The following is a 22,547-nucleotide window of genomic DNA, read 5'->3' on the forward strand; positions in this document are numbered from 1 at the left end:
TGCAACCAAAGCAGAATTCATATCAAATTGAGAGGACAGACAGAATGGATGAATCAGACAAAACAAAAAAACGCTCTATTTTGAGATACAATAGCTCAGGAAAAAAGCTTTCAGAGCTCAGTGGGGCTTCCAGGATATTCTGTTTTGCTTGTTGTTTCTATCTCTTATCCAAACATGAGTCTTTTTGCATCAGAGCCGGGCAAGCTTTTTGAATTACTGAATCTACAGTGTTATAAATTCTAAAAATGGATTTTAGAGGATAAACATCGGAGTGAAAGGAAACAAGTAAAATGAGAACTATAATATACAGATTGGAGATAGTAATATCTGCAAGTGTAATAACATCTCAAGTGTCACACACAGGTAATCTGTCCTCAGAACTCAACAAACTGAACCCAATCTGTCTCTGTAATGAAATAGGTAAGAATATGTTCGCAGTTAATTCATTTGTATTAGTTCAGTCACATTGACCAAGAGTGATGCCGATCTCTCAAACCTTGAAGCTAATAATAAAATAGCTTCCTGTTTAGATTGTATGAAGGTTCATGAATATGCAAAGAGAAACTCATTCATTTTTATTAGTACCAGGCAAAGATTGTCCAGTTTCCCCTCATTTCTATTTGCAATTAGTTTTAGTCATAGAAATGTCGTGTTCAGACTGACTTTATCCCATGTGTGGAAAAAAAGTAGGCCTCTCGTTCATTTGAATGGAGTACTGTCGTCACAGAGGTTACGCCAACGCAAACGACTCACAGGCGTATTTGCCTTCCCTGCACACATTCCTGGTAGACTATAGTACTTTGTAATGGGAATGTTGTATCTCACTTTCTCCCTCATGATGAAAGATGCTACCGTGTGTAGAACAGCATTTGATGACACTTATGGATATATTACTATTACTACTATATACTATTTATTATTTAGGTTAAGATAAGGCTATGGTAAGGTTAGGGTAGTGTGGAAATTGTTTTGCTTTTTGTACATTAAAAAACCCTCTGCTTCTTTTGTAAGACAAAAAAAACCAAAAAAAAAACCCAATAAATTCAAAATCAGATTCTGGGCACATTTTGCAAGCCAAGCCGTTAAAACATGCAGTTTCTGTAAGCCATGGCACAAATTAGAATGCAAACAGATGCTTCAGTAGAACATGCCGCCACATACTCATCCAACTAAACTGTGCCTAGATGTACACACATACACACACTGGCACACACACAGAGGGAATAGAGATACTGTATCTCTGTGAAACTGCAGATGCAGAGTGGGTGACAGAGCTAAAATATTTATACCCAGATCTTCGCAGTCTGTATAAAGAGAGGGAGAGAAGGATGGATAAAGAGAGGGAAAGAGGGAGAGGTTCAAGACGAGAGGCAGGGAACAAGAAAGAGGGCGATGGAAGGAAAGTGCCAGTGTGTGTGTGTGTGTGTGTGTGTGTATGTGAGTGAGTGAGTGAGTGAGAGGAAAAGCAGAGTGATAACAACAGAGAGGGAAAGAGAGGGAGAGAGAGATGAGTGTGCAGCACAGATGCCAAATGAATCTAGGGCAGTTTAGAAAAAAACAAGGCATTATTCCAAAATCCACTTTGTACGTGTGTTCAAGTATGTGTGTGTAATTGTATTTCTATATTTGTGTGTGTATGCGAAGTACAAGCAAATATGTAAGCATTCATCTAATGTGAATGTAACATGCCAGAGGCTGAAATTCAAGTAGAAATACTGCAACTTTCTTTTCTCAATCTTCTGACTCTTTATTCATCAGCCTTTAACAATTACTGTGCTCTCTGCATCACACCTGCTCTTCCTCCAGCATGTTCTGCCTCTCTCTCTCTCTCTCTCCCTCTGTCTTCCTCTCTCACACATCCTCAGCAAAATAATAATCTTTTTTCTTCATCAGACCTCAGACTGGAGCGCTGGAGGATTTTGTGTCTGTGAGCATGGGCGTGGGTTAATGGGGGGGGGTTGGCACCAAGCAAAGATGATGGCAGATGGTGCCCTTACTTAACACACACATACAGTACTCACAGTAAATACTAAGTAAACAGATGCATCCGTATACAGAGAAAAATAATGCAATATAATTAATAATAATTGCAATAACATGCAATATACTGTACATACATGTCATGAATGTTTCTCATGATTGCGTCCAAATTAAATTAGCTGCTACCCCTTTTATCTGCCTTCATTATTGTGTTTTGAAATTCTATCACATCTACATTCTACTCATTATAACAGACAAATGCCAGTAATATGAATGGCTGCAGCTACTTTAACTTATTTGTATAAAAACAGATATTTATATCTATTGCTTTATTTGTCATTTTTCTCTCGGTCAGAAAGTTACTTTGATGAAAACTTATTAGTTAAACAATTTCATAATACAGTGCGATGAAAACACGAGTAAATCCACTCAGTATTAGTGCATAGTTCACTGCAGTAAGAGTCTGAAAATAGCACCCCTAACAGTAACAGCTGCATATTGTATGAGTCATGTCAAGCTTCTTCTTCCTCAGGAGATTATTAAATCCAAAAATGCGTCCAAACGCTCGGCTTCATTGAAGATCAGAGTAGTTGAATTAATTTTTCTTCCTTTGCAGCGTCTCATAAACACAAAGCTCCATCTGTATTATAGTGCAACACGGTGCAGGGCCAATGCAGGCCCCGTGTCTGCATTAGCAACGGCACTGTGTCAATGTACATTTCTATATTTACACACACTTACAAAACTCTTCCACCTCCATGTTGCCGCAAGATGCAACTCATTGTTTTCCATTTCTATCACTGAGGTGGTCGGTGCTGTGGGTTCAGTCCTCACGAAAGTGAGTGAACTTTGACGTACGACCTCCAAAGGACAGACACAACCGGTCTGAGAGACGCTGCTCAAGCAGTCCTGATCAAATGGCTCAAGGAGACAGAGAATATTGGTAAAGTGTCTTTTTACAACTAGCTCAGGGTGTTAGAGGAGTCCTTGGAAGTTTTCAGGACATGGGTTCGATCTTTATTTAGGCTCTGTCATGCGCTCCCCCTTTCCCTTCTTCTCCCTCTCCTCAGGTGCTCCTGACCTGTAGTGAGTGAATGGCCCTGCCCACCAAAGCCTATTTAACAGAGGCTGGAGGAGAGGGAGATCTCTCTCTCTCTCACTCAGACGAAGCAGCCCTCTGACTACCTGCTCTTCTGTTGTGATCCATGATGGAAGTCTGTTAGTCCAGTTTTGTTTTTTTGTTTGTTAGTATAGTTTCATTTTAGGGGTCCCTCCATCCTTTTGTTCTATTGGGACAGTTTTTTATATTGTTTGTAGATTAAATAATTTTAGCTTTCAGGTGTGGCGTCCACTTTATATGTTGCTGATCACAATGTTGAGTCAAATGTCAAATTTTGAAGTCCAACATCCACTTAAAGACTCTAGGAAATGGACCTCAAGTATCTCTGACCAAATAACTTGAGAGGGCTGCTTGGAAGTTCTCAGCATATTGGTTTGATACTTATGATGAAAAAAAGCTCCCAGTGCAGTCAGTTGCATGGTGTGTTCGTTTCTGAGTGCAAGGCACCAGTTGTGCAGAGTCTGTTTCAAATCCTGGTTTGCAGCACCTGGAGCATCAAAACCAATCCTGCTGCAGTGTGTACCCCCTCTCCAGAGAGCGAGAAGTGGTGGCTTATGGGATTGCAAAACCATTAGCAGCTGAGGTTTTACTGAAACGTGAAGTTGCGACAAAGCTTTTAACAACACTAGGTCAAAACCTAGTATATGGCCGTGTCAGCTGGTTTCGGCCCTTTATCTGTTTGCCTTTCTCTCTACTGTTTGTGCTCAGATATACTATATTTTAATACAACCGAATTTCCAATGAAACTGTTCTCATGTTTTTCTGTTTCTGTTTTCAGACAGTGGAACAAGTATGAAACATTGATTGACCCATTAAGACTACATGTTAACCAGCAGTCACTTCCAAGCCATTATCAAGCTGCCGCTCTGCGCCCTGCTTTTATAACCGCAACCGTCGTCTGACAAAAATAACATACACTTAACTTAAAGACAACGGCTGTGCTGTGATTTTAAATGTGTAAAACTGTAAAATAATCACTCACGCGAAAAAGTTAGAAACTCATTCTCAGCTGTTGTGTGGTTAGCATAGAGAGGTGTGCCTACAGAAGGAAAGCTGTTCACTCAGTCAGTCAGTCAGTCTCATGCTGGCCCATCTGTTGCAGTCCAGTCAAAAATGTTGGAAGACTTATCTGCAGTACAGTTCTAACAAAGCTATGCAATTCTTCTGTTGTTTAAATGTCATCAAGCCTTTGTATGTATTTAGGTTCCAGTCTGTGTTCACCAAGTCTGTCAAGTGTGTGTGTGTGTGTGTGTGTGTGTGTGTGTGCGTGTGTGTGTGCGTGTGTGTGTTGGTTGGATTGTAGCGGCTAATTACATACATCCTGCAGATTTTTCGCACACCTCTGCATGTCTTTCTGTCCTGAGGGGAGACGTGGATGTCCATAACCACATGAAAGCACTCCCATACATGTAGCTCCAGTATGTACAAGAGAAGAGAAGCAACACCTTCCTTCGAACAGACACGCATCACTGCACCCGCCTCTTTTCTGCTTAACAGCCCCCCCCCCATTAAAAACGTTTCGTCAATATGACATTGCACTCCTTTGTCACTCCAATTACAGTCATAAAGCACTGAGTTATGAATCTATTAACGTGAGAGAAAGGAACACAATATAATTGGATGACTGGCCTCAGCTTACTGTAAAGACTGCTGTGGGTTCCCTGAACACCAGTATTCGGGTTCCAGCGTGACTAGTATTTTTTTCCGACATCCACGCCGGGGCTGTGGAAGTGATGAAGAAGAGGACGCCTGTGCAGATGAAGTGACAGGAGAATTGTTCACAAAGTTAGTCTCCAGTTGAATTGAGGTAGCCGAATTCTGGTACTGCATGGCACCTTATGCTCAAAATTGGGCTGAAAACACTGAATTGCACTCGTTTCTACAGATTTTCCATCACTCTTCTCCCTATTTATATTAGAGTCAGGTTGACAGGTATGAACCTTCCAACTGCACTCTGTCATTTAATGGGTTGAGGTGGCGCTGAAGATTTGTGGTTCACTAACTTTTCATTACTCCCTATTCATTGCCTTCCTTCTTCCCTACATGCTGGAATATTCTTGTTTCCCCTTATTCATCTGTTTTCATGATTCCTCTTCTTCTTAACCCGTTCACTTATTTCTCCCGTTTCCTGCCTTCTGCCTGTCTTCACTTTCGGCGCTTGCCTTTCAAATCTCATCCTATCATGGAAAGGAAAACTGTGGTTTCCTCCAGTCAACACTACCACACCCACTACCTCACAAAAATACAACGCTTGAAACTTCATCCGAAATTCTCAAAACTGTCGTTGCTGTTGCATTTCTGAAACCCTGTCAGCGAATCACTGTCTGCCGTGTCTCTCAGTCTCTTGCCCAAGGGGACCTCCTACAGGTTTCTGGCAGGGAAGGAATGACGGTTGTTGTGAAACATGACTGTCGTATTGATTGCACAGAGCACTGCAACAGCTGGTAGGCTGAGAGAGACCACACTGTGCTATGGCCAAGGATGTGATGTGGAGGAGTGAGCGAGTGTGAATGCCTCCCAAGGGTTATCCCTCTCAGGATCTTTGTATAATCCTTCCTGATGGATACGGAAATCGATTTGGAGGCGTGGCTGGGAAAAGGAGGCCAGGGGAGGTGGAGCGGGTGGGGAGGACTAAAGATCAGAGACTGTGCCAATTGTGCGACATAGAGCTGGTACTCCTGACTCCATGGAATATTAATCAAGGATTACAAAAAGTATGCTAAAACTACCCAGTACAGCACCCTGCAGGGATCAGGGAGACATCTTTGTATCTTTTTTTTTTTTTTTTTTTTTCAAAAATTGTACACAGGTTTACAGACGAAACATACATGAAGTTAGTTAAATGCTCAATTAGAGGGAGTGTTCAAGACCCAATCTAAATTTTTTGACCTATAGTAAATTGCATGTATATTTGCATAAGTAATGAAGTTAAATGTTAGTTGTTAGGTTATTATGGTTGAAACTGATTGTGTAAACAGACCTTTTACAGCGTCAGTAACAATAGCAACTTGTTGTCTGTGTATTTAGAGAAATCTATAATTTTAATCATGGTAACGGTTCGTTTCATTTGGTCGCAGTCATTTCCCCTTCATGCATGTGTCAGTGTTGTGGTTGTCTGCTACTTTTAAGCCACGTTTTTATGATATACTTTTTAGATCTTGGTCGTTTTTAACTATATTTTTTAACGGGATTAAGGATTTTAGTCATTGACGTTTAGCTCTCACGTTATCAGAGAAGCAAGTTGAGCAAGTGTTAGCGGCAGCTCGGCTTGCAGCCCCTCAGGGATGATTTTTAATGTGAAACGGTTTTATTCAATGTTTTTACTGGTTTTCATCACCTGCTCCGTTTGTTTTGGACAGGAAGCCTCTGCAGATAATTTGGCTCTCTGTAAATATTCCTGAACAATTGACACTGAAGGAATCCAAACCAGGAGAAGCTGGGTGCAGCGACGGCAATAGTGGGGAAGACAACAACTCCCATGATCCACGCTACTTCATGGCATCATCTTTTGTTATTGTTTTGATTGCAAGACCCCTAGCAACAGAAAATTACATTTTGTGCTTTTAAAGGCTTGTCAAGCAAAATGTCAGCCTGTCATAGCAGGTTTCAATCTTGTGCTTTGAATTCTGGTGGTGGAGTGACGCTTCTCTCTACATCTGGATTTGGATTGGTTGCTTTTGTATCTAAAGCATGAAGTTGCTAACGGCAACAGCACAACAAAATATCATTGCCTGTAGGGGGTATCAGCTAGGAACCACAACAGTTAATATTGAGCTACCGCAGCATGTGATTTAGTGACTTAGAGAGATAATGAATGGCAAGAATCAGTCAGTCAACCTTTCTGCTTTATTAGAAACACGCACTACACATGCCTATTGCATTTTTCATTTATTTTATTGACTCTTAAAGGACACCGTGTGTGCTGTCACACAGGAGTTATTTCTAAATATAAGTATGTGAGTGAGTTTAAAATCCCTTTATTTTGCTGGTGTTAAATCAGTTTAAACATCCTCAAAGTCTCACCCATCTGATCAGCATGTACATCACTACACGCAGTCCGCCACATACTTGACTTACATCCAAGCGCAAGGTGAATTAATTAGGTCAGCAGAGTCGTAAACGTCTTGGCCTCTCAGTGCACCGAGGTGAAGCAAATATAATGGCACTAATGGCTCCCGTCATTAACTATTCAATAACTACTCAAGATGCTGCTCATCTGGCTCCCAGTTGTCGTGGGCAATTAATAGAAATTCCAGTTAACTGTCTAGCAGTGGGAATGAACTGCTAGAACATTTTTTATTCATCCCATCTACAGCTGCCATGCCATCTCATTTCAACAATCCCTCACACTAAATTTTCAAATTCCAACATGTATGTTATTTTTTTGTTATACATAGATATCTGTAATGTTGTTTTTGGTGGCATTGTGTTTTAGGCCGTCTTTCCCTATATTTTACATTTACATTTTTCCTTTACTGAATTATGTTTTTAAGTTGCTGTAGTGTTGTTATCTTTTTCTTATTATCTGAAAACGCAAAGTGACCTCCACAGTATCAGTTTGCATGTGTTAGATTTCACACAAGAGAAGAAAGCAGGAAGAAAATTGCACTTCAGGTTTCTTCAAGTGTAACATCCATCACCTCTTGAGAGCAATCCCAACAGACGGCACTATGGATTCCCTGAATTATGGCAAACATAGTTCAATAGTATTCTGATGAACTGAAGATTACATGGCAACAAGGCAGTGGGTCTGGTATGCGGGTGGTCATTATTCAGGTCTCCCAGGCCTGCCTTCCCTACTGATTTCCTCTCCCCGTTTTTTCATGGTACACCACTGATCTGTGATTGCAATTGATTGGAGACTGCTCATCATTCTCTCTGAGGGACACATCGGGAATCATCGACATCAGGAGGAAATGGATTTAGGGAGATAAGCAGAATGGGACAAATGAGTGCAGCAGGTGGAGAAAGAATGAAGCAATGTGTGGAAAGCAGAGGTGTGTAATGAAAGAAGGAAACGAGGTGGGGCATGGTAGCGTGAGATTTCCCCTTTAATCAAGTGGGCGTGGCCAGTGATTGATGGGGCCAGGGTTAGGCAAGGATGGTAACTTCCTTATTGACTGTAGAGAAAGCAAATTCACTGCGCTGTATAAAAAGTACTTTTCATACTGATATACCCCTCTGTCATTCTGAGCAGAACCTGATGGAGCACTTATTAACTATTGATCAGCCACTGACTAAAGAAACACTGCTGTCTTACCGACATTCACGCCTTTAGCTTAAGACCAACATCAACTGACAGTAGCAGGTTTCTTGACATCTGTATTGATTCCGATTAATTCATAAGATGTAGAAATAATGCAATGGCCTTTACTGTAATTTACTTACATATTTAGGCTATTTACATTATTTAGTGTCATTTTCATAGCCTACATATTGTTTTGGGGGGCTGGTTTGATAACCTTCAACAGTTAGTTTACATGCCACATAATATATTTATTAGAATGTAACTTTAAGTAGTAAAATTACACACTGTGTAAAGAAAACCATTAAAAAAAAATACTCTTAGCTATCAGCATTCCAGACAAACAGCACAGAACTCCTGATTCCTCCTGTTGTTATCCAATCACCTAAGTGAAGGAGGAAGTGTTGCCTACATTTAGATTATGCATGCAGATCATGTTCCAGCATACACTTATCACGTCTTAGACCAATTCAATCTCCCCAACATGTGGAGCTTACAGCCCACCAAAGCCCGCTTTGTGCTTGGTCAGCACAATGCGCTGCCCACGGTGCTGAAGCACTGCACTCCGTCCGCCGTGCTCTGCGTTTCAGGACACGAATACCTTGCTCACGGGAGGCTCTAACTGGTGTGCAATAGACACTGCCGACTCATAGAACCAACGGAGAGACAGGTCGTTTAAAAAAAAAAAAAAAAAAAACCACACACAGTTGCAGCCTGTTGTCTCGTGCCTGGCAGTCCCAAAATGTGTAGGCGAAGGAATCTGTGTGGTCCATCGGTCAGTGGTCGGACACTGTTGCTGCTGGCAAGAAATCTCTCTCTCTCTCTGTCTGTCTGTCTGTCTGTCTGTCTATCTATCTATCTATCTATCTATCTATCTATCTATCTATCTATCTATCTGTTTATCTGTCTATCTGTCACACGCACGCACGAGCACAGGTGAATTGAAGGCACCTCACATAGGCTAAAAGCCCTCATTGCAGGTAAAGTGTTTGCCCCTGTCATGCGACAGAGTAATCAACACTGCTGGAGAGCTGGGCCATTCACCCTCAGAAACACAAGCAAGAACACACACATACACACACACGCTCACACTAACTCACTCACTAACACACACACACACACTCACTCACTCACTCACTCACTCACACAAGCATCGCCAGCTTTATCCCCTGCGTGATTCCTCCCTCGATACTAAATCCCCTCTCGCACATCTGTCCATGGCGCGTATACTCTGCCCGTCCATCCTCTCCCCGCAGAACCCAGCACAAATACCAGCCTGGCTTCATGTGACACTTTAAATCTATGGCCACAGCTTTTTAATCAAGTCTCTTCAGCGTTAAATAAACCCAAACATGCTGAACCATCACATCGTGGCATACAGCAACAACTGTGAGAAAAAAAAAAAAAAGAAGCAGAAAATGTAGACTAATGCCTAACAGTAAAATGTTATTCCATACACGTACATCATTATTCAGCATCACATGTCTCCTATAAACCATAGTTGAGACAAACTCCAAACAGAAAAAAAAAACATGGTTTCGTGCCCTCGTAAAATCAACCATATGGGCTTCTGTTGCACCAAGAGGACTCAACCCAACAGCGCGTTGGAGTCTGTAGTGCAGGTGCATGCTCGCTCTCCCGTCGCTTGCATCCATCGCATATCCTTTATCATACCAAGACCACATACTATATATATAGGTATATAGTCTATATTTTAAATCTTAGGTTTGGAAACGTGCATTTCAATACTGTACCTTGACTTATTTCCCTTCCAAATGATGCGTCTGTTGGCTGGAGCAAAGAGGGAGATTTTTTTTTTCCCCCATCCACCGCTAACGTCGCAGGCTCAGCATCGCGGCGGGAGACGATGACTGAGAGAGAAAGAGAGGGAGAGAGAGAGAGAGAGAAAGAGAGAGAGGTGGAGGATGCACAGACTCCGCGTAGAGTAATATAGTTGAACTGCAGTGGGTATCTGCCTCTACAGCTGGCTTCTTTTTCAGTGAAGTGAATACCTGCAGATCCACTTACTGCTGTGGTGTTAAAAAAAAAAAGAAAAAAAAGTGAATGGTTGATATAATACCCTATAATAACCAATTATTAGAATTATCAGTGTGCACAGTCAGGCATACAGTATATGGGTGCGTGACAGAGGCACACATATATCAGGGATATTAGTCAGACTCACCCTTCCTTCACCCTACAAATGTTCACAACACAAAAACTTGCATTCATTGTGAATCTGTAAGAAATGAACACATGCTGAAGAAAAGAAAAAAAAGGAAGCGGGATGTCAGTCACACCAACTAACTAACTAACTCAAAAAACAAAACAAAAAACCCAACACCAATACTTTAAGGCATTTTGCTCTGCATCTGCGATTTACAATGAAAAGCTAATTAGTTGTGGTTTTGTTCCGTACACTTTCTAAGGGGGGGGGGGGGGGGGGGGGGGGGGGGGCTGGTGGAGGGTGGGCAGGAGGTGAAAAAGTCTCCAGCGATTTGTGAATCAAGCTGAGTGAAAACAGTGCAAACCCCGAGCTATAGGGAACGATAAGGCCCTGACGGTGTTCTGCATGCGTTGTGTGGGCGGCAGGGAGGTTGATTCTGCCTGTTTCACATAAAGGAATATGCTGGAGGTGTGATCATACTCCATTAACACTCTTCCCCTCCTCATTTCTCACTTTTTTTTTTTTGTCTCCTCATCTTTCTCACTCACAAAGGCAAGTGCGCTCAGACACATGCTAACACACGTGTATACCTCATCTCATTAACTCGCTCTCCCTCTTCATCTCTGTCTTTTTTCCTCTGTTAGTGGAGGTCTATTAGCTCCAAGAGACTGCTGCTGTACTGAGACTCTCATTAATATTTTCTCATTATCTCTGCCTGTAATGTTAAGCAATGGCACAATGACTTGTCCTGGCATGATGCTCAACAAAATCTGTTATCTGTTGCTGCTGCTGGGAGGATATGTAGTCATGTGTGATGAGCTAGTTAATGCCCATGCTTCCACACACAGCAGAGCAAAACTACAGCTGTGCCACGGTACCATTAATGGCTCACAATGATTTCTTGCATTGAAGGTAATTTCTGCAGAACCACATTATTATTTCACATCGTGTGGAGGGTACTAATGCAGCCACAACACTTTTTTGTTTTCAGCATCCAAGTCGTAGCCCTTGCCTTCAAAAGGTCTAACTGAAAAAATCCTGCTCTAATAATCCCGTCTAGACATTTTTTCAGTTCTGATCTGCTAATTTCCAGAGACTGCATTTATTGGCTGAATGCAGTCTAGGGAAATTAGTAGATTGGAAGAGAAAAACAAGAACAGAAGGCAAGAATTGCAGCAAGGGAAACAAGGGGGGAGATTGTGTTTCCCGAGTCACCCTTCGTTAGCCCTTGCTAAGAAAGTTTTTGTTTAATCTTTACCTTTGCACATCTGATCCACTGAATGGCCTCAAGCTCGACGGTTTGAGCTGTGAGCAAGAGATGAGCTGCAGGAGATGTAGAAATGGAGAGGACTGGATTGGAAAAGAGACAGTACAGTGAGGGAGACGGATCCTGAATGTTGACCATAAATATCAACAGCAAATCTTTATAAAAAATCAAGTTTGTTTTTTTAAGATGCTCTATCATATATGTGTGTTTCAAGTGTTTGTGATGTGATGATCATTTTTGTTCTAGATGGAAAATCAGTTTGGTGATGAAAATAGGAATCTTCTAGAATATCTTTATAATGCCTCTGTAGCGTTACTGAAGGGCAGACTGATTAACCGTTGTCAGGCCCTGTCGTTAGTGGGCCAATATGAGGGTAAAGAAATGGCTCATATTTCAAAAGCATCATTTTGTCTGACCAAAAAATGCCAGGTGCCGATTGCCTAACGGGTCCCAAAGATGCTGACCTGGTTGCTTGCACTCTTCAATGACCTTGTCCAGCTGTCTAGTCATAAATTGTTTTCACCCAATTTCACTCTCACATGCAAAGCCCCCTTGATGCACGGCGCTGTCTTCCTGATAGTCAAACAATTAATAGTTGCTCTTATATTCTCGAGTTACTGCCAAGGACTTTAATTTTGGATTCTTCTTGTGAGGCCAACTATTGGAGTTAAGATAAGCAGGGTTGTCAACATGCCACTACTTTAGGTTTTAGGGCTCTGACACTGGCTGCTCCATTAATGAATCTTATTTCAGTTGCTTCCCTATTCCAGAGTTCCAGCACGGTGCATTCCTCTCCACACTTTTCTGTTTCTTTTACTTTTTCCGTGGGAACTGTTTCGGTACACCCTGTCAACTCCATTTTCTCATGTGTTTTTCCTCTACTTAAAAGTTTACTCTTCTTCTGTGGCGTCATCTTGATCCATGCAGGCTTTTATATGGGTGGGTCAAGGTCTGCATGACTATATTCCACTTACCAAACAATTATTCCCATGTTTAAGTGTTAAAATGGCTGAATGGCCAGGACACTGACAGCATACTCTGCTTTTTAAGTGTTATCTTTAGAATTTGCTAAAGATTAAAGACTGGCCTAAATAGAGGAAATAACTTTTCCCTACAGTGCATCAAACCACTGTGAGACATTGTGTAGTTTTTCTACCTTTTTCTACCTACCTGTAATATTCTCACACACACACACACACACACACCGCAATGCATGTATGTGTCTTTTGCCTGTAATTGTGGTTGCACCCACCTACTCTTGATGAGGATGATTTCATTGGTATTAAGGGCAGTTCTAGTCTGCATGTAATAGTAAACCAGCAATTTTGCACATATGGGGCGGTGTTTCACATATTACATCAGACTGTCTTCGTGGACAATGAAGATCATTAGGCCTGTCCTATAAATAGAGTAAGTTCTTATAATAATAATGATAATTACAGGCATCACATGACTACTCTAAAAACATCTAAGTAGCAGCTCAGACAACACTGTGAAGTTACTGTACAGCGCCCCACGAAACTCTACCAATTTTACTACTAATAAGTATGTGTTTAATAATGCCTACAGGTCATCCGTATGGCTGTATAGTAACTGCAATAAATGTTGACTGCCATGACTGCAGTTAGTCACCTGTATCATCTTCCTTATGTTCCCAGTCTAGTCGATTAAACAGACTCAAACTGTATCTGATTTAAATGTCAGTGATATAAAACATCTAAACTTGCACTAGAGAAAAGTTTAAACTTGTCACAGCTGCTGTCTCAGTTCCACCCCTGGTCCTCCCACCTTTCTGGCACTCGTGACCTTTGGCTGATGTCTACATAATTTGACAAGCTCTGACGCGTAACCAACAGATTCAGTTGAGATTGCAGGATTGTTTACCAGACACGGTATCTCAGCTGACTGGCCTCACGACTCAAGCGCTGCAAGTGTGTTTCCATGGTAACCAAGTATAGTATTGAGAAGAGGAGCAAAGAGAGAAGAGGAGCAAAGAGAGGGAGAGACACTGAAGCTAACCCTGAGCACCGTGTTCTCTCATTTTTCTCTGCTCTCTCTGTCTGTTATCTCCTTCACAGGCCGCACTAGCTTGGATATCATGTCAGAGCCGAGGTAGCATGATTACCTGTAACGTTTGTTAGAGACTTAAATATTTGTCTTGACAATATTTGCTTATACAACTCTGCTCTCAATCCATTAACATTATTGCCTTTTACGGCCCCAGCTCAGAAAAGATGCACACATTCTTGATTTATATAACAAATTTGCTGGTCTGTAGGTTGTTAGAAATCCTTTGACACCATTTGGCAACCAGTGAAGGAATATAGACATTGCTTATGCAAAGAACCTAAACCAGATCCAAGAGGAATAAGCGGTAGCTGGAACCGGCTACACCGCATTTTGGAAGGGCCTAAAGGAATTACAAGAGTCAGGAGATACTGAGTTTTACATGACCTTAATGGCGTGATATTAGTGTTGTCAGGCAACTTTGTAAAGCATAGTAGTCCATCTCTCATTTGCATTATCATTTGCAGTGATGGGTTGGGTTGTTTACCAACTGAATCTGAGTTCTCTGAAGTTGTTTTCTGGGCTGCAGTATTTCTAGGGACATTTGAGAAGGCTGATTTTTATATTTCTCAGTTGTGGTTCATGCTTGTGAAAAAAAAAAAAGAAAAACTGCCCTAATTAATATTGAATTGATTCAGTGTTTAAGACAAGACACTGAATAAATAGTTGTGAAGAGGGTTTTCAGAGTGTGAATGCTGACTGTGTCATTAGTGGCCTCCTGCCTGGACAGAGTTGAGGGCAGCATCACTAGACTCAACTGGGATGCAATTAGCAGTCAAGCAGACAGAACGCAGAGTTCCAGCTGATCCTTTCAGATACTACGCATCATTTAACAAGAGTGTGAATACACAAAGTTTCTCTTAGACATTCACATACAAGTACAGTACATGCACGCACACATTTAATCACACAAGCACATCCACATTTGAATGGCAACAGACAAAACAGATCAAAGTGTGCTTGCTTAAATAAAGTCCATGATTTCACACACATTGATGGGCACATCTAGTCCCACTGCAATGAATAATATAATTTGATTCTACGAGGAAGGTCAGGGTGGTAAAATGCAAATCTCAACTCCCAGTGCTCTGCTTTAATGTTCATTCTGTAAATAAAATGCCAGTGCAAAGTAAGCCCGCACTGCTTTACACATGCCAACAGGAGGTGTTTAGATTTCACACCAGCAGCAGCCTGAGGAACCCAAAGCTGTGATAAAACCCACTCAGTTAAAGGTATAACCAGTCAAAAATGGCCCTTTGGCAACATCTAGTGGCAGTCAGAGAAAACTGCACCAACATCAGCAAGTAAGTAACACATGAGATTTGACTTACTTATTTGACTTCTTTTTTTTTTTTTTATATATAAGTCTTAAACAAAATATTCTGCCTTCTCTTCCAATTTTGGCAAATAAAATCTGCTACTAATAAGTTTCAATCCTGAAGCACAACTCAAGTGTTTCCATCCAGCCAGAAGAAATGAACATAAATAGAGGACATATTACTGAAAAGTACATCCCTTACGTCCAAAAGCAAAACAAAAAATCTACCTCATTCTCCATTCACATAAGAATCTTTATATTTTGTTTAAATTATACTTCACATAAGGTTTTACACTGCAGTTATCCTCTATGTGGCAATAAGTTCGTAATTTTTGTTTATATACCGTTTATTAAAAGACCATTTTCTTTATACATGAGAAATATTTTTCTCCTGAACATCACAGAGTAACCTCTTATGAAAAATACATGACAAATCGTTCAAATAGAATAAGGATTTCAACTCATTAGCCCAGGGATGGCCGTGTGAAGTCTCCCAATTAAGCATCTTTTCAGCGAGTCTCTGGTCAGACAACTTCACAAGTCTAATCGAAAGCTGAAGCATTTGACATTTATGTCTGATGTTTGGAGATTTCCATCACACATCTCTACCAATGACCAGAACTGAAGTAAATTTATAGACTTGTGCTTGTCCAGTATCAAGCCAAGACATTTTTAGCGATCGGTATATGACAGCACTGTTTAACCACAATTTGAAACAAATGAACTTCTCTTCAATTATTTTTGTCTAAAAATGTACCTTTTTATGTTTTGTCTTGATTTACCATTAATACCACTACTGTATCTACCCAACATTACAAAAGTTGACACTGGGGAGTATCAATGGCTCTACTGACTGTGAGGGTGTGCCATCACAGACGTAGCTCACATCATGTGCCAAACGTTGACTAAAATCCCAGGTAGTTCATTATGGAGCATTCCTAGTTTAATTAACTATGAAACTGATAGTTTTTCCTATTTAGAAAGTGTAAAACCTCAGCAGAAACTGAGGTAACAGAGGAATATTTGAAACTGTTCAAAAACACAGGAGAATCACTAATACACAGTTTTATTAGGTTATATTCAGCTACAAGATTATTTTTTACAACCACTATCTTCTAAGTGTAGCTAAGTGGACCCAGTTTACGTGCACCAAGACATCTGTTGGTGAGGGAGTACAGGGAAAAGAGGACAGTATTTATTTCCTCTATTTCCACAGGGGATTTCAGCAGGTTTCCATAATCTGCAAACCCAGTCCCTGCGCTGGGGTTCTGCTGGGTAAATTGGTCTGTCTTTATTGTCCTCTGCGTGCAGTAAGGTAGCATCAGCAGTGATATCCATTATTAATTTATTTTCATAATTTATGAAAACAGGCAAAGAGTAACGCATAGAGATGTCAATTCAGATGTCGGCAATAGTGCCACAGTGATATTGATTCATGTGCAAAAAAAGTAAACAAGATTTTTATTTCGAGGACATGAGGGCTATTAAAAAGGAAAGTGGCTCTCTTCCAAAAGTGGAGTGCACATTAGTGTTGCCTTTCAAAGATGATAAACAGCACTAAGCAGTTTTATTTGATTTATTTTTATTACATGTACGGTAGAAACCTCATTGATACACAAAGAAGTTAACGGGGTTAAATGAGGTTGATTCTTATACTCCATCACCATCTATTAATTTAATGTTTGTATCATACTTTGAATTAGTGTGAGACGTTGATGCGATGTAAATGACAGAATACACTTGGCTTTGCCTGTCCCATGAATTTGTCTTGTAAAGTTTGACACACGTCAAAGTGTCCAAGCTCTTATGTAAATGTAATTCAAATGCAAAGGGAAGGAAACGACTCAGACACTAATGTTTTTACTTTGTAGAAAGTTTGTGTTTTTTTAGACGGTGACTAACTAAAGGTGTGGGCAGTAACATGTTTGTGAAAGCTCCCACACCCAAGCAAATGAATTAGGTGGAGAGATCGTGACAATTTCAACAGGTCTTCCCAGTGTTATATAACACTGTGAGCCCTTCAATTATTATAGGCCTCGCTTTATTAATATTCAGTGTGTGCTACCTTAGTCTGTTTAAGGCAATAAGTCACAAAAACCAGCAGATGTCCAAAAGCTTTCAAATATGTAGTGTATGACTGTTAAACCTGTGAATGACACAGCTACATGAGCTACATCTCAAATATATTCAGCATAATAATATTAACTGATGGCCTTAACACAAACTGAACTGTTGTATTGTACAACTCATACATACTACAGTTACTGGAGGAAGGATAGCACTGTAGCACTTTTTACAGAGTTCATTTAAAACATTTCACTTTCAGTCCTTGGACTAGAACCATGAGACTTTATATTCAATATATAGACTGCTGTGCTGAAATACATCCCAACTTTTGCATTCATGAAACTGTGATTTATGAAGACTTAAATAATAACTTGATATAGATCATTCTGTCTCTTTTCTCCCTGTTTCCTGTTCACTTCATCAGGACAAATCATCCTTTTTTCCTTCATCTGTCTGTTCCTTAGTCTTGTCCAAGTCATCAGAGGCTGAATGTGCATCATCTTTCTGTTGAAACAAATTATTATCATCAGTATTAGGGATGTACAATAAGGGATTTAAAGTGGCACATGTAAGTTTGTTTGAAACTTATCAGAAATATAGCTTTTTTAATTGAGTTTTATATCAAATTAACACTGAAAATTATAGGACTAAAGATGTCTAGGACTACTTGAGATCATTTGCATTTCCAGGGACTCACCACATTTCTGTCTTTTCCAAAAGAGCATGTCAGCCATTTAATGTACTCCTCTCGCACCTGGAATACACAAATCACCAACTCATTTCTATACATGATATACAAAAATACAAAGAAAAAAAACTTGAAATCAAACCGTTTAACAAAAAGTATTGCTACATTGTCTACATTACACATCATAAAATCAGTGTAGCTCATCTGTTTAACAAATGCAGCTTACCATTCAATTCATACTCTCTTTATAATATTAGTATTAGCCTAGTTAAATGAGATGCTATGAGAGGTTAAGGAGAAGTACAGACAGATATAGCTGAAGACTACCTCCTTATTGAGCAGACAGTGGACGATGAAGAGGAAGGTGCCCTGCTGGGAGTTGAGGAAAATGAAGAGGACCTGAAAGAAAAGGTTCGTCTGGTACAGGCCAAGAATCCAGGTACAGCCCAGTATGACAAACTGGGCCAGGATCTTGAACACAATCAACCTGGAAACAATGAGAATTTAAAGATTTTGTCTTGAGAATGTATAAGTCTATGGCTAATTAGTACAGTATCTTTAACATTTTGATTATGTTTACACTGAGAAAATGTCTCTAACATAAGTGACCACAGTCTCAGCCCTCTCAAATTCAAGACACACAATTATACTGGATAAGTCAAACAGTATAATCCAGACACAGATTTCAGATTTTTCATTTCTATACAATGAAAAGTCTTGACCACTCTTACCTGGTGTCTTTGGATTGAGAAACAACACTTTTCATGTTGGCCAAGGTGGGTCTCAGACTCCATAGAGTAGCACAGAACAACACCCAATTAGACTTTAAAAGAAAAAAAAAATGAAACAGAGGCTTAGCTGAGATCAAACAGTGGAAAAATCACAAGATAAAGGACCTCGATACTACCTGTAAAGCCTAATCGTCTGTATGTACTTGTGAGAATAATGTGTCTTCATGAGAATATCTTTGGCGAGAGCTGAGGTTAATAGTGACCTACTGAAACCAACTCACTGGAAGGGAACAAATCGTCAAACATCAAACGTGGGCATGTCAGTACTTCCAAGCAAGTAAGTCACTTCCTCATTGGAAAATATTATGTAAAATAACCAACCTAAAACTTCTTCAACAATTTCTGTGACTTTGTGTCAAGCACCACTTATATTTTGTTTGTATCTAGGATGTTGAAAGCTGGTGGCATACGAAAGAGAAACCCCAGGAAGTACATTTGTGCTTTTCTTCTTTTCTCCTCAGACATTTATCCATATAAAGACTACATATCTAACCCACCACTGTATAACTTTCTATTGTCGGTTTCTTTTAGCAAATCGTTGTGCAGAATCCAGTCAAACTTGGGGTTCATTTGCATTAAGTAAACACTTTTTTCAACCACCATTCCCTTTTCTCTGGTTAGTTCTACATTGACTCCCCTTCCCACAATGCTGTGATAAAAGTAAAACAGCCAGGTCCATTAGAAAATACATGGGCGTGAGTTTCTCTTTGGATTGCAAGTCTTCAGACCTAAATGATTATATAGGTTGCTTGTTCTTACCCTCAGATACAACCCATATGAGCGTACGGTCACTGTACCTCCATCATCATGGTAAGAATAATAAGTACATGGTAAACGTTGTGGAACGGTTGTGGTTTGGTGAGGTTTACGCACGAAAACTACCTGGTCAGGTTTAGGAAAAGAATTTGGTTTTGGTTCAAATAGGTACTTCCTAAAGGTTAGAGGACATTCGTCAACATGGCTACTATAGTATGCACAGTTAAGGTTGAGGAACCCTCCCGCATAAACGAAACAACATCACAATATCCTGAGTTAAAAAAGTTTTTTGTCGATCCCATCCACCCCAAACCTGCTCCCTGCTGTATACCACTTCACCTGACGTCCTCCTTTGCTCGTAATTAGCGGCTTACTCAATCTATGGGGTCGGTTTTTTTTTTTTTTTTGGGGGGGGGGGGGTTTACAGGGCAGTCTCAGTTTGCACCACATTCAGTTGGTCTTCACTGTAAATCCAGCAGGGCATTGACAGAGCTTCAACAGAGATGACCTTTGACATGTCCAATTAGTATTCTGTCAAAATTTCAGTCTTTTCGCTTGGTTTTTGGATGACCAGGCTGAGCTGATTGTATTTATGTTAGATGGGATGCAATTACAAATATGCAATATACTCACTGCAATCATAAAAATCACGGGCCCTGTTAAAGCCCAGTTGAAATTGCGCCGTCTTGAGAGCCAGCACCTGCAACAGAATCAAACAAAAAAACAATCCTTCAAACCTAGATGCACATCAGACAGAATTTGCATGAGACAATGGGTAATGGGTTCATGCTACTCACACCTCTGCCTCAGTAGCACCATATCCATCAGAATACACCAGTGCAGAAACACCCACGATCACAAATGGAACCCCATAGCCAATCAGGTAGAGAATTGGCCGAGGGAGGCCATCCCTCTGGATGACCTGCACCTTGGAGAGCCTTCGGACCAGCAGGTGGAGCTGCAGGGCCTCCAGCAGCATCCACACAAAACTGGCAATAACTAAGAAGTGGAGAAGCCCGGCCATGACGGTGCAGGCCAACTGTGGAAACACGGAAGATGAATCTTGAAACCGATAAAATGCTTTCTCCTTTCTTTTATCCTCCAAACTTCATGCACAACTGTTAACACTGCCAGCAGATCATTCTTTGTTCTAGTTTGACCCCTATAAAATGCATGTGTGAGGGCCCATTTAGTCTTTTTGAAAGCAATAACAACAACAACCTGCATCTTAATCTCACTGTACCTCTTGTTCAACATATCTGTCATTCCACAGCAGCAGTAGATGAGACAAGGCCAGGCTGATACAGAGGTGAAGACGGGCCGTGTTGTTGATCTTGGGGTTCCAGCTACACAGGAGGAAGGTGAGGATGGCCAGTGCAAAGAAGAATAGTCCGATAATCACACACACCCGGTTCAGCCACTCTAAGAAAGGTTCCTCTGGTGGAGGCTGAAAAGCCAAAAAACGTGCAGCACAGCGAGAAAGACGCACAGATTCTGATCAACCTGAACTTAGTTTCTGCAACTGTGTCGCCACCTGGGTATAAACTACAAGATTACTGTAAGTAAGAACATTACTGCAGGACATACCATACCCCCATTTGCCAAATCATGTGGTCTAAGTTTAATGAAATCTGAGAAAAATATGCAAATACATGAAGCCCAGTATGTGTGTGCAACTTAAAATTAGTTAGGATTTTAAAATGGCTCTACTGTATCCCTGACCTTAGCAAAACATGTGTGCCATGTCCATAGAAATCTTTTATACCTCCCCAATCTGCATGATGAGGGCAAAGGTAGAGAGGTGAGAGCAGCTGCACACTGTAGTTTTCATCAGAGTATGCAACCCAACAGCCCTCTACAGACCAACGCAGCGCTTCCCCCTCTTTCCCTCCATTATCCTTCTGTTGTTCTTCTTTGTTCTTGCGTTTGTCTTCCCAGAACACACAAGTCATTATTCCAGCTTCAGGTACTTTCTGAGAAACAAAGATGAAAACAGTGTTAAGATCTTTTTTTTTCTTCTTCTTCTTTTTTTTTTTGGGATGGATGTAAATGTGTTCACTCATTAGTCGGGTTGATGCTGCACCTGCTTATGTTGGATGGTAAAGTTGACAGGCTCAGTGATGTTTGTGTTGTGTACTGACGGTAATATTACAGTGAAAACATCCGAGTACATCTCCGTCTTGTTCTCTGATTTAAAGTATTGATGACTAAGAAGATTCTCCATCCCATTCAGTGTCATGAAGGCAGCTGCTGCTGAACCTGGGAGTGTCCACAGCACAAAGAAAATCAACTAACATCAATGAATTTGGAGTTTGGTGACAGTGTAGCATTCATTATCACTATCTCTCTAACCATTGTTGGCGCTGGCTAGAGCCTGCAAGTTGAGTTCCATGGTATGTCCTTTGCTGAAGAGGGGGACGCTCGTGTTTTCGTGAATCCCGGGACCGATGGCCAGTAGGCTCAAATCTTGCACATGGATAAGAAATGAAGCAAGTTCATTTCATATTCAATGAGAATTCAAATGTAGTCCATCTGAACTATGGGGGAACTTCTCTTACCCACTGTTGAAGTCTGCATTGCTTTTTTGGTTTGGTTCTCAGTTGGTGCAACCATCGCAGAAACTAGGCGGTCTGAGATGCTCAGGATGACACTGCCGGTGTCCCCATCTCCTTCACTACTCACCCTTTTATCCTTTCCTACAGCTCCTGACACTTCCTGCAGGAATTGAAGTTGTTGTAATGAATAAATAAATAGATACACTTACCATAAGGTAGGATTAAAGTTCAAATTTTAGTACCATTGTTGCAGAAAAGCTGTTTGCCACTACCTGCAAAGACGTCAAGGATAAAAAAGGGAAAGACATCAGATGGTCACCAGTCCATCACATCACAAAACGTTAGATTAACAGTTAGGAACTGTGTACATAAGTATGTTTAGATTAACCACAGTCACAATAAAAAAACAATAAATAATAGTCTCACTGATGCATGAGATTGTTTTCTACATACCGCTTCCACTAAGATGACACCTGAGTTGTTCTTGAGTTCTTCCTCCATTTTGTTAAGGAAAACTCGTTCTTTT

The 22,547-nt window shown here is 40.6% G+C and overlaps 3 protein-coding genes across 3 annotated transcripts in view; all 3 read right to left on the bottom strand.

Annotated features, from left to right (window-relative positions):
• LOC130185385 (protein phosphatase 1 regulatory subunit 29) overlaps window positions 1-10,200 on the bottom strand; it is a 70,922-nt gene extending 60,722 nt beyond the window's left edge. The window contains exon 1 of the mRNA XM_056401858.1: window positions 10,100-10,200. The gene's annotated coding sequence lies outside the window, so the exon portion shown is untranslated. The remainder of the gene's footprint in view (window positions 1-10,099) is intronic.
• A 7,704-nt stretch (window positions 10,201-17,904) lies between these two features.
• Window positions 17,905-20,490, bottom strand: LOC130184735 (adhesion G protein-coupled receptor E5-like). The gene is made up of 5 exons (XM_056400778.1): window positions 20,264-20,490; window positions 20,100-20,166; window positions 18,651-18,742; window positions 18,247-18,406; window positions 17,905-17,985 (listed from the first exon to the last, which is right to left on the bottom strand). Exons 1-5 carry the CDS (start codon window positions 20,488-20,490, stop codon window positions 17,905-17,907), a joined length of 627 nt encoding a protein of 208 aa, XP_056256753.1.
• A 225-nt stretch (window positions 20,491-20,715) lies between these two features.
• LOC130185834 (uncharacterized) lies at window positions 20,716-21,701 on the bottom strand. The gene is made up of 3 exons (XM_056402526.1): window positions 21,550-21,701; window positions 21,232-21,439; window positions 20,716-20,913 (listed from the first exon to the last, which is right to left on the bottom strand). The coding sequence occupies exons 1-3, from the start codon at window positions 21,688-21,690 to the stop codon at window positions 20,813-20,815; spliced, it is 450 nt and encodes a 149-aa protein (XP_056258501.1). The 5' UTR covers window positions 21,691-21,701; the 3' UTR covers window positions 20,716-20,812.
• Window positions 21,702-22,547: the final 846 nt, after the last annotated feature.

The sequence above is a fragment of the Seriola aureovittata genome, chromosome 17, assembly GCF_021018895.1.
Source record: "Seriola aureovittata isolate HTS-2021-v1 ecotype China chromosome 17, ASM2101889v1, whole genome shotgun sequence".
NCBI lineage: Eukaryota > Metazoa > Chordata > Actinopteri > Carangiformes > Carangidae > Seriola > Seriola aureovittata.